Here is a 13,014-nt window from a genome sequence, read left to right as displayed (position 1 = left end):
CTGATCCTGGCCCTGAAATCTTTCAGGTTAGATTATCACACACTCCAAGGGTTTCTGGCGTTAAGATGTTTGGACAGAGTTGCCTCAGGTATCCAGGCATATTCTTAGTGGGAAAGGAATGCCCAGATGCCTAATATAGGGTCTAATCCTGGTGACAGAAATGGTAGGCGGGGAGGGCAAGGCTGTTGTAGGGGTGAGTCCATTATAGAAGGAACAAGATAGGATCTTTCAACTTTTTCCCAAAGTATCCTTGTTCCAAAGCCTAACCTCCAGGCCTTGCCCTTCAGCCATAGATCCCAAAAGCAGGTTTGAGGAGCCTCTGCTGAGAGGCATCTGGTGAAGTTATTCTACTCTCTGAAGGGAATAGCTTGGTGGTAAACCCCAAAGCGACAGCTTGTTGGATGAAGTGTTTTGGAAGTTGTCATTGAGTCTGCTAGAGGGTCTCTAGTTTAGAATTGTTCCCAGGACTTAAGTCTCCTGACTCAGCTTGGTTGATGAATGTGGTTTGAAAACATAGTTCGCTCTGCTCTCTTCCAGCTTTCTCAGCTCCCATGCTGCCCGATTTCCTGCTAGGACACAATTTATCGAACCCATTAAATAGGCCTTTTAATCCTCAAGGCTACTCATCTAAGGGGCTCTGATCTCACACCTTTGCCAGAAGAAAAAGTGTGCCCATTACTATCCTTCCAGCAAAACATGTACACCAGTGTTTTCCACCCACAAATGCTTAAGGGCTAGGCTCAGTGCTAAGTGCTCTATACCTTTATCTCATTTAGTCCACATACACACGCAAAAAACAAACTCAGCCAAACCCACTACCATCGAGTCGATTCCCACTCGTAGTGACCCTGTAGAACAGAATAAAAGTGCCCCTATAAGGTTTCCAAGGCTGTAATCTTTACAGAAGCAGACTGCCACATTTTCTCCTGGGGAGTGGTTAGCAGCCAAGTGCTTAACCACTGCACCACCAGGGCTCCTTTTCTTCCTCACAATAATTCCCCAAAGTAGGAGTTATTATTTCAGTTTTACAGTAACAGGTGAGGTGAGGCTCAGACAGTTTAAGCCACATGCCTAAGTTCACCCAAGCTGTGATTTAGAACTAGAGTATGTATATCTTGAAAGGCTGTGCTTGTAGCCAGGCCGCTATCTATATGCTCTTGTTCCCGAGCCTTGGGTAGCCTCTTCCGGAATGACTGATTCACCATGCCTGTGCCCCACAAAAAGGACTAAAGCATGGCTAGGAACTCAAGATAAAGCTGTTTCTGAAATCGATTTATAATTGATTTATTCATTCAAGAAATGTTTCTTGCATGCTTACAGTGTGCCAGGCACGGAGCTGAGCCAGAGCCTTCCCTTCGCCCCTAGGGCTCACTCAGAGCCTGGGGCTTCTAGGCTTCAGCTATTGCCAAGTGCCCAAGGCCAGCTGAGTTTGTCTTTCTGCTCTTCAGGCATGGTTCTCCAGGCCTCTTCTACCTGCTGTGATGGAGGCTAAGGTGATCATGGCTCAGATCCTCAACTACATAAATTTCCCAATTTGCTTGGATTGGGAACTGCTTTGAAAAGAGTAATTGCTCAAATTTTTCCCGTTGATTGTGCTGTGCGGAGCTGTGGTACAGCCAGAGGGTATCCTCCCCCAGTGTTGTGTGTGGGATGCGGTGGGGGCGTTTTGTTAATCATTTTAACTTTTTAAATTATAGTAGTAAAGCATGTTCACTACAGAGAAAAAAAAAGTTAGAAAATATGAGTAAACAAAAAGAGAAAATGACCCTAACAACTTCTAAAATAATCTATATGGATATTCTGGTGAACTCCTGTTCATGTGCTTACCCCACCCACCCCTTTAAATGGGATCATTCTGCTTTGTAAACTGCTTTTGAACACAATATAGCATGAACATATTACCATGTTAATAAGTATGCTATGTCAAAAAATATGCTAGTCTATATGTTACATATGTATGTTAAAAAATACGTCATCATTTAGAATGAGGGTTTGGTTAACAAGAAGAAGAAGAATATTGCATGTTACTTTACAAATTGCAAAGTGTTTTCATGTGTATCAGTTGACTTGCCTTTGCCAAAGATCATTAAATAGTCAGTGTGGTTCCCGGAATGTGGGGTCACAGCTGATTACCAAGTGCAAGAGCTTCGCCAGCCCACCCCATTCAAGGGAGACCTTTCCTTTTAGAGCCTGGGCCACCAGGTCGACAGTCTTAGAGATGAAACAGGTTAATAAGAAAAACAGTTCTGGTCCAGCCCAGGTGTGGAATTGCTGTGCCTTTGGCTGGGAAGGGTTGCTATCCACTTAAAGACTTTGAAAACAATAAAATAGGTGCCCTCACTACTTCTGACCCTAGCAAATGTTTGAAGGGATTACTGAACCTCTGGAGGTGGTTAATTACTGACGCAAATGAGAATTCCCCGAGGGCTTGGGTTTAGGCAGTGAGGACTCCTGGGGAATTGCAGGCAGCTCTGCGGGAGCTGGTGGTTCTCTGCTGGGGGGACAACGTCGAGGCAGTGCGTTAGTTGAGCTGGCCCTTCCAGGCTGCTTGTAATCAGTGTTGCAGGGACCTCTTGGCCTTTTCAACAGCAGAGGGTGGCAGAGTAAGCTAAACCTGAGGTAAATCACGTTGACTTCTACTGCCTACCACCCCTGGAGCTCAGATCTATCTAACTTTTATTTTTTCAGTTTTCTTCTTGGATTCTGTTCCTACCAAAGGAATACCAAATCTTCGTTTATATCCCCTACCTTCTGTTATAAAATAAAGAGGAGCACCGTCAGAGGAAAACTTTGACTGGATTAGACATCCCCAAGAAGATATAGCCTCTTGCCTAAATGCTGTTGTCCCTCAGCAAGGCTCTTCCTGACCCTCACCAGACACCTCATGTCAGGCCCTTTCCATTTGCCAGCCATTGGTGGTAATTTCTGGATGAGGAGTTCTAGCTATTATTGTTATTTATTTCTTGCAACTACTTTGTGAGGTAGGTATTGGTGTCCTTGTTTTACAGGTGAGGAAACTAAGGCTGAGTGAAGTTAATTTGCTTTCCCAAGGTCACACAGCTGGAAAGTGGTAAAGTCAGCATTTGACTCAAGTCTGTCTTAGGTAGCATTCCTGCCTCTTAGCAGCAGTCGTCACATTTCTCTTAGCTGCATTGTTGTTAGTTGCCATCGAGTCAATTCTGACTCACGGTGACCCCATATGTGCGGGGTAGTACTACCCCATAGGGTTTTCAAGGCTATAACTTTTCAGAAGCAGTTTGCCAGGCCTGTCTTCCGAGGTGCCTCTGGGTGGGTTTGAACTGCCAACCTTTTGGCTAGCAGTCAAGCACTTAACCATTTCTGCCACCTAGGGGTCCCTCTCTCAGCTGTAGAGCCCTTCAAATGGAATAGGATGCAGAAGAGCAAAGAAACAAGCCAGGTAAGGGCAGAGCTATCCTGGTTGAAGCTAGGAGGGAGAGAGTCCCTGGCTCCTCCTTTTTTCAGGAGGTTTGAGACAATCTCCATGGGACAACCAGGGCTCATGGGTTGAAAACCACCACAAGGGATGCAAGAATACATGTTTGGATCTTTGAAACACTTCACTGTCTTTCCAAAAAGTTAGAGCTCAGACACCAGTCATCTTTCCTGTATGGAGGAAAGGCGTTGCCTGGGACTTTTGGTTATTGTTCCCCAGGGTGAAGGAGGGCATTAATGCCAAGAGAAGGAATCTGAGGATGAGAGTCACTATAACCATATGGTCAGCAATGCCAAGGGTTCTCAGAGGTCACTGGGCAGAAGCTGCCTATTACGAAGACCATTTAGATAAGTCACATTAAAGGTTTGGCAGGAAGTGTAACAGTGCGATTCTTTGTGGTGTTCAGGGCTTACTCTGTAGCACCCAGTGCAGTCTGCAGGACCATCTGACCATGCATTCACTCACTCAGTCACTCAGTCACTCAGTCACTCAGTCACTCACTCACTCACTCACTCACTCACTCACTCACTCACTCACTCACTCACTGACTCACTCAATGACTGCTTACTGTGTACCAGAGATAGTGCTAGGCCTGGGAATGCAAAGATTAAAAACTGCACTATCCCTTCCCTTTAGAAGCCCATAGGCTGGTAAACAAACAACATATAGGAGCCCCCAAAAACGACAGAGTAACATCTAGAAATGTTAGGGAAGGCTTCCTAAAGTTCAGCATTGTTCCCATCAGCCTCAGGTTAAAATCCAACTCCTGTCTGTCAGCCCTCGATCCTGGAAGACCTTCGACTATCCACCAGACTTTGTTCTGTCAAGAAACAGGAAAAATGATAGTATTTGGAGAACTTGCTGAGGTAAAGGACAAAGACATCATCTAAGATGACTGGCCAGGCCACTCTGAGGGGCCATCTGCAGCCCCTTGTGTGCCCTGTCACATTGGTTGGCATACTTCTCTGCTTTGGGCCATGCCAAACCACTTGGGGTTCTTTGAGGGCTCTTGTTCGCTTGCCTTTGCACATGCTGATCCCTCTCTCTGGAGCACTGCACCTATCCTGATTTGATTTAGGTGACACTCCTTTATGTTCTTTTACTGTCTATATCATGACTCATTTCTCTATATTCTCTCTGCTGTTCTATCCCTCGCACTTATCTCTTTGTGGATAGACTATGTTTTTATTCTGTATCCCAGTGCCTAGCATCCAGCTTGATGCATAGTAACATGTAGTAGGTATTTCAAATGAACAAATGAATAAATGTGGGACATTTGAGTTGAATTTGAATGACTGTTAGGAGTTTACCAAGCAGAAAAATGGTAGAAGGCCATTCCAGAGAGAAGGAGTTGAAAGTTGGTCTAGGGTCCACCATGACCCACTCTGTGTTTGCCCTTAATATGTGCTGCCAAACCTATCTAAGACTTGATTTTGTCATCTTCAAAATGATGATGATACTTATCTGACAGTTTGTTATAGACGTTAAAGATGATGTTTGCAAAGGGCTTTAGCATCCTGTGCATACAAGGTACCATGATACATACATGCTGGGTTTATTATTATTTTTAAATTAATATGACCTTTGTTGCTGGTTGGAAACTACTGATGAGTATTATAAGCCATTTAGGGTTTGAGTTGAAAATACAAGGAGAGTCACTCTTCTGACTGTTCATAACCTGTGGTCTCTTATCCTGGCTGATTCCTGAAAGGATTGAACGCTACATGATGTTTGCCCAATTCTGATTATGAATTTGTAGAATAATTATTCCACTAAGCTTTGTACTTCCCATTCTCTGACTGACAGGATGTGGAAAAGAAATTCTTTATGTGGACTTGAAAGATAGCGAGGGAATACTGAGGCTCTCACAGTGGCCACGCTGCTCTCTGCTACTGATACTGTCTACCCTGCGAAACTTTCCCCTTTCAATTAGACGGAGGTCTCTGTTAAGGGCTCATTAGCACTGATCTATGTACAGGTATCTATTCAACGTAGTGAACATTTGAAAATCTTTTACAGGAGCAAAATCTGCTCATTCTAGGTGGTAAACTGTATGCTTTTCTGCTAAAGAAAATAAGCATTTGTGACTAAAGCTGAAGTTTCTCAAAACTTTATAATTGGGAAGCTGCCTCTTCTTTCAGTTTATTACTAATAACAAAAACAAAATAGCTGTAGCCATTGAACATTTCCCTTGTTCCCAATGCTTTAGGAGCTCATTTAATTCCCTGAAAGCCTTGTGAGACTGGTAGTGTTGTCTACACTTTACAGATGAGGAATTTGAGGCTTGGAGAGATGTAGTAACTTGCCCAGGTTCACATAGCTAGAAAATGATGGAACAAGGCATTGAAACGAAGTGTGCTTGACTCCAGAGTTTTTGCTTTTAGCTAGTAGGTTACATGTTGTTGTTAGTTGCTGTCAAGTCGGCCCCTTACTTATGGCGACCCCACATACAGTGGAACAAAAGGCTGTTCGGTCCTGTGCCATCCTCATGATCGGTTGCTGATTGGACTGTTGTGATCCATAGAGTTTTCATTGACTGATTTTCAGAAGTAGATTGCCAGGACTTTCTTCCTAGACCATCTTAATGTGGAAGCTCTGCTGAAACCTGTTCAGCATCACAGCAACACGCAAGCCTCCACTGACAGCTAGGTGGTGGCTGCACATGAGGTCCTTTGGGCAGGAATTGAACCCAGGTCTCCCACATGGAAGACGAGAACTCTACCACTGAACCACTACTGCCTCCGTTTTATATTACATCAATGCATCTACTGCATTAGTCACCGTATGTGTTGGGGAGAACGTGAGATGCTCAGCAGAGCTTCATGAGCTATTACATATTTCAGTGACGTTGTTGCTATGGCTTATTATGTGGTTTGTCTTCTCCTCAGCTATGGGGTGCTGCTTTGGGAGCTGCTCACTGGTGAGGTGCCCTTCCGAGGAATCGATGGCTTAGCAGTAGCTTATGGAGTAGCCATGAACAAACTCGCCCTTCCTATTCCGTCTACATGCCCAGAACCTTTTGCCAGACTCATGGAAGGTAAGTGACCCTGGCCTGAGCAAAACTGGGATAGCACTTGGTAGATTTTGACCAATTCCTATAGGATCAATTACTGAAAGAGGAGATAAAGTATTAGTCACCCAGGGAGGCAGCATTTGGGCTTATATTTAATTAATAGTCAGGATTGGATAGGTGCAGGGACTGCTGTATTTTATTTCCAATTTCACTGTTGACTGTAAGATAATGTCAGCATCCTGCTAGCTTGATGTGTCACGGATGTTTCTTCTGTCAGTCTTCAGTAGCTGTAGAAGTTAGCATAGTAGCTAAGGCCTAATGTTCAGTGCTTCTTATTCTGTATTTAATATAGAATAAGACCTATAGCAGTGTTTATATCAGACCTCTGAATAGCTCATACATAAAAATGAAGAACATCTGTGAAGAAAGGAACTCCAAAAAGTTATCTAGTCAAATCTCATCATTTTGTAAGTAAGAAATCTAAAACCAAGAGAAGTGGTTAGGTGGTCACCCCACTAGTTAGTGGCCAAGCTGGGATTAGATAGAACTCACTTTTTCTGACTCCCATTCTAGTGTTTTTTATGCTTGTCTTTACGTCATCTAATTGAGGTGGGGAAGAGTAGGGCATTTATTCATGGGAAATTGAGGCCCAGGGCATCATTACCCATTGTCAGCACTGGAATCACATAGAGCCATATAGTAACATGGTAAATTGTAGTAGTGAAGACTCCTTGGGTTTGCTTTTCTTACACTTAATTGACAGTCAGGATTGGATGGGTGCTGGGACTGCTGCATTTTATTTCCCATTTCACTCTTATGATTGCCATGTTGAGCTCTTGCTTTACTTCTGAGCCCTGTTTGGAGTTCTCTAAATTCTAATCTCTGCTTTGAAAGGAGAAATGAAGTTTTATGGTAAATGGCATCACTGAATATTCTAGCTCTTAGATTTGCCTCTGTCCATTCATGCTTTCTGTCTACTCATGTGTTCCATTCAGACTGCTGGAATCCTGATCCCCATTCACGACCATCTTTCACAAATATCCTGGACCAGCTAACTACAATAGAGGAGTCTGGCTTCTTTGAAATGCCCAAGGATTCCTTCCACTGCCTGCAGGATGACTGGAAACATGAGATTCAGGAGATGTTTGACCAACTCAGGGCTAAAGAAAAGGTAAAAAAAAAAAAAAGCATGCATTCAGTCAGTGGATTTTCTGCCCTTGAGGCCTCTGGACTACATCTGCCTGACCACCCTGATTCCAACGCTACCACCTTTGTGCATGGTTTGATATAACAAGGCAGCTCCTTCCTTCTAGGCTTTATGTGGAGAGAGTTCTCCAGGCCTCAGGTGTGACCTGAAATGGTAGAGACTTTTTCTTTCTTTTTGGGATGTGGCAGGAATAAGAAGGGGGAGTCATGAGCCCAGCTCTCCCCTACAGAGTATCTAACTAATTGTCTAAACCTGAGAAAGAGCACTATTTGGGATTTACCAGTAAAAATTCAGGAAGGTTCAAGAAAGGTTTCGTGCCTCTACAGTGGCCTGCTAGAAGGAAGTGAACTAAATATAGGACCACGTTAACATTGAGGAGGATAGTTATGACATCCTGCCAGTGTCTTGGATATCAGAATCAGAAACAGAATATGGGGTGGAAATACCATGGGTCTGAAAGTGTTATGGCATTTCTCATATTCTTATGAAAAGGGCTCCAAACCCAAACCAAGTGGGGAGTTCAGAGGCTCCTGGCCTACCAGAAATCTGCCTTTTTGTTTCAGTGGTCATTCCCTAAATGACCCTTTTCTGCTCCCTTGTTGTCTAACTAGCATCGGTGTCCACACAGGTGAAGGTAATCACAAGTAGTTATACAGGGGCTGCAGGGGTGGCTAGGGCCATGAGGATGTCCTCATAGAATGGTTCGCTTCTTCTTTCTCTTCTTCCCACTATGGGAATTTGGAAAGTTAATAGCAATATGGTAATAATAGAAGCTAAAATTATATATGGCTTTTTGGTATTGTATATGGTTTATGGTTTTCACTTGAAAGGTCTTATCTGAGCATTATGGCCCCTGCTGCCAATACATAGGGCAGGTGCGATTATCCTTTCCATCTCAGAGCTGAGGGTCAGTGCCTTGTCTAAAGTCACATCACTAGTACGTGGGAAGCAGAGCCTCCAAGCTTGGCCTTCTGATTCTAAAACCTATATTCGTTCCAGTACACATTGTTGTTCCCCTAGCCAAATGACTTAATAACCATTTCTGTACCTGATTTGGAGAAATTAAATTCTTCTTATGCAACAGCAATCCTAAACACAGTTCTGTTCAGCAAATCACAGAATTGAGCTTATGATGAATGGGTGGGTGGGTGGACCTACACTGACCATTGACCAGAATGATTCAGAGACTGTTCCTATCACTAATGCTATTCCACCTAGAAGAACCCTCATAGTTGCTGGTTTTTTCTTAAATTGCCGAATCACTGACTTTTGCTTACCTTTCTTTTGATTGATGAAATTGTAGGGATACCAGAAAGTAAGGAAGAGAAGAGTTGGAGTTTGTCAATAAGTAGTTACTAGAAAAAAAATCAAACTCATTCTCCTAATCCAAAACCAAAACCCACTGCTGTTGAGTTAGTTCTGACTCATAGTGACCCTATAGGATAGAGTAGAACTGCCCCAGAGGGTTTCCAAGGAGCAGCTGGTGGATTTGAATTGCCAACTTTTGCTTAGTTGCCGAGCTCTAATAGGTAGTATTTATGGAGCATGTAGTATATGACATGTTCTAAGTAATTCATATGAATTGTCCTTTGTAGTCCTGTAAGGTAATAATTGTCTTATGTAATACAACCCTATATACATCATATATAACATGATGGCCAAGACCACACAGTTAAAGATGGCAAAGCTGGGACCTGAATTCAGGCAGTTTGCACCAAAACCTTTGTTTTTAGCCACTGTACTATGATACCTCTCCTTTATAAGGCCTGTAGTTGGGCAAAGGGTAAGATGTATGATGAGATTTCTCTACATAGAGATTCCTCTTGAATCATTCTGTATATGGGAGATGTGATTTGCATACTATATAGTTGACCCTCACATAGGTGTTTTACAAGTAGGAGTCTTACCATGTTTGAGAGTCCTCTGGGTATGTGATCCCATAGGTGAGTACTCCAAAAGTATCCTGGTTTAGCATAAGATTCAGCTAATTCTTCAGGTTGGCTCAATCTACTGCTTCTAGGTATTGTGAGGGTGGATTGGTGTCTGGGCTAGAGTTCAAGTCCCCTTGAAGAAAGGGGCTGAGATCCACAATCCCTTGGACGTGAGCTTATGGAAGAGAAGGACTTAGGAAGCTTGAAATTAACTTGAACTTTGCAGCTTTTCCATTTAGCTGCAAAATCAACCAGTTAGGAATAATCTTTATGCTGATGGTGAAAGCAAAATAGTGGACAGGGAAGGCAAGGACTTCGAGGGCACATACCAGTTCATTTTCTTGGGGCTTATTTCTTCAAAGAAGGAAAAACTGGAAAGTTAAGCTCGACTTTCAGGAACTTGCAATGAATCTGTATTCCCATAGAGAAGGTTTGCACTGATAATAATTGTCTTATATCTCCTTGTCTGCTTATTTCTCATTCATTTATTTATTGATTCAACAGTTATTCAACAACTATGGAGTACCTACTTTGTACCAGTTGACTCTGGTATAAAAAAAAAATACTTCATATAATGTAACAAATTACAATAGAACCAGGTCTGTAAGATTCAAAAACATGATTATATTTCCCAAGCACAAGCAATTTTAAACAAGATTCAGGAAGTGACTGGGAGCTCCCAATTGCCCTCTGTAGGGCCTGTGGCTTTAGCTACTCTGGCTGTATCCTCAGCATGGCTGTTCTGAGCCTTCCTTTCCCCATCATACAGGGTATTCAGGTGTTCACTTACCATTAACTAGGTATTGGGCTTGCTGTCTCCGCCGGGGACTTGGAGTATGGGGGTAGCAGCATAGATGCTCTTTGGGGCCTAACCAGCTCTCCAGGTTGCCATGAGCACTTACCCTCCAGTCTCTCAGGCCTTACCCCCAGGACCCCTCTGTGCTTATTGCCCCACTCTTCCCTCCGGTGGCTCCCACCTTGCCCACAGGAGCTCCGCACCTGGGAGGAGGAGCTGACGCGGGCAGCACTGCAGCAGAAGAACCAGGAGGAGCTGCTGCGGCGCCGGGAGCAGGAGCTGGCTGAGCGGGAGATCGACATTCTGGAACGGGAGCTCAACATCATCATCCACCAGCTGTGCCAGGAGAAGCCCCGGGTGAAGAAACGCAAGGGCAAATTCAGGAAGAGCCGGCTGAAGCTCAAGGACGGCAACCGCATCAGCCTCCCTTCGGGTGAGTGGCCCGGGCCTGCTGGGAAATGAAAACAGAGCCTGGTCAGGGAGCAGTGGCAGGGGGCGCGTGGGAGCTGGGGATTGAGCTTGGAAACCTCAGTAATGGCGCTGGTTTGAAATGAGCCATTCCATTCAGTGGAAGGACAGTGGTCTGCTGAAAGTCTGCCCCACTTTAGGGCTTCGTTGAGTATGACTGAACGCAGAGTATGAAATGAAGACAGAGCAGGCAAGCAGGGTCCAGGCTGCTTGGAGCATGCTCACTCATATGGGGACATTTCACACTTTAGGAAACTTGGAAAGGGAAACATGTAATTGGAAAAAAAATTTTTTTTCCCAGACTAAGTGTGTGTATGTATGAGACAAGAAAAATCTTGGCTCTGAAAAATAACCAATCTCACGATTCCTTTAAATAATCAGTTCTCTGAGTGTAGTTGAGATTAGGTTAAATTTATAAGAATTTGATTTACACCTAACCTTTTAGAAACACACTGTCTGATGAAAGGTACATTTATCATATATACAGCCTTGGGACAATGCCGAGGGAGAAATAGGAAACTGTCGATTAGAATCATTGCATGTATGGTGTACGCATTGAAGTAGGTGAGTGCTCAAGTGTGTGTTTATGTAGATAAAAGCATTCAGATGTGTCCTGATTCTGTAACCCTAACCCTAACCCTGATAAGCAAGTTTATCAGAAGTATAATGAACCAAAAGGACATAGCATAATAAACTCGTTGCTGTCAAGTCAATTCCGACTCATAGCAACCCTACAGGACAGAATAGCACTGCCTCATAGGGTTTACAAGGAACGCCTGGTGGATTTGAACTGCCAGCCTTTTGGCTGGCAGCCGTAGCTCTTAACCACTATGCCACAAGGATTTCTAAATAGCAAAATAGGAGCAGTAAAAACCAAACTCATAGCGACCCTGTAGCAGTGGGTGATTTTGAGCACTAGGATGGTGGCTTAAGTACAGATAAGGGAATTAATTCAGTGAAATTGAATGAATGTGTTCATGTTCACTGGTTTCCTTGTTGCCTGTTTTTTTCTTTTCAGACTACCTGGAATCTTTAAGCACCTCTTGAGCATCTAGCGTGTGCCCAGATTACTGCTGGGTTCTGGGATAGAGAAAAACTGTAGTTCCCACCTTCAGAGAGTACACAGTCTAGTGAGGAGGAGTTGTTTGTTGCTGTTGAGTTGATTCTGACTCATGGCGACCCCATGTGTTGCAGAGTAGAACTACTCCATAGGATTTTTAGGGTTGTGGGTTATGGCCTTTCAGAAGCAGATCACAAGGCCTGTCTTCCCAGGCACCTCTGGGTGGGTTCAAACTGCCAACCTTTTGGTTAGTAGTGAGCACTTAACCATTTGCACCACCCAGGGACTCCTCTAATGAGGAGACCTAGGTGCAGACAAGCAGCTGTTTGTTATACCTGTTTGACAGACAAGGAAACTGAAACTCAGAAATTTCAGAGCCGAACATAAACCCCGGTTTACTGACTTTAAGTTCTACATTCTTTATGCATGTACCTTTGGAATACTTCAGAATTTGGGCTATTTGCCCTTCTCCTTCCCTTCCCTACATTCTCACCAAGGCTAGTTCTTAATAACTCACTCTGTCCACTTTTAGTGAGAAGCATCTTTTCCCTATTTTGGTTTCTCCAAAAAGGGGCATGTCGTAATAGATTATATGAAATAGAGAATTTTAAGTTAAATTTTTTTAGAATAATCAACAAGGTTTTATGTTCTAAAAGACGATTCTAAATATGTCATTGCTGTACGTATGTACATTATAGAGACAGCTTGATGAAGACTGTGTAATAAAGTTCACTCAGATAAGGAATTTTCCATCTTTCCATACCTGCATCTTCCATGCCCCTTTGGGAAAAAGAGAACATTTCCCAGATGTGAACAATGAGCTTTTCAGGAAACCGGAGTCTGTCCCTCAGGCATTCCAGGCAATGTCAGTCTCCTATGAGAAAATTCTAATGCACACACATGTGTTTGTCTTTTCCCAAGCAGATTTCCAGCACAAGTTCACAGTGCAGGCCTCCCCAACCATGGATAAAAGGAAGAGTCTGATCAACAACCGCTCCAGTCCTCCTGCAAGCCCCACCATCATTCCTCGCCTTCGAGCCATCCAGTGTGAGACTGTTTCCCAAATTAGCTGGGGCCAGAACCTA

General features: G+C 43.6%; 1 protein-coding gene across 1 annotated transcript in view; it reads left to right on the top strand.

Annotated features, from left to right (window-relative positions):
• The window catches only part of MAP3K9 (mitogen-activated protein kinase kinase kinase 9), a 101,738-nt gene that overhangs the window by 70,253 nt on the left and 18,471 nt on the right, over positions 1-13,014 (top strand). Inside the window, 4 exon segments of the mRNA XM_049897951.1 lie at positions 6,343-6,491; positions 7,463-7,638; positions 10,594-10,834; positions 12,854-13,014. Of these exon segments, the coding sequence (XP_049753908.1) occupies positions 6,343-6,491; positions 7,463-7,638; positions 10,594-10,834; positions 12,854-13,014 (727 nt within the window).

Source organism: Elephas maximus, chromosome 10 (genome assembly GCF_024166365.1).
Source record: "Elephas maximus indicus isolate mEleMax1 chromosome 10, mEleMax1 primary haplotype, whole genome shotgun sequence".
NCBI classification, from domain to species: Eukaryota; Metazoa; Chordata; class Mammalia; order Proboscidea; family Elephantidae; genus Elephas; species Elephas maximus.
This window is presented reverse-complemented; position numbering and strand designations above follow the sequence as displayed.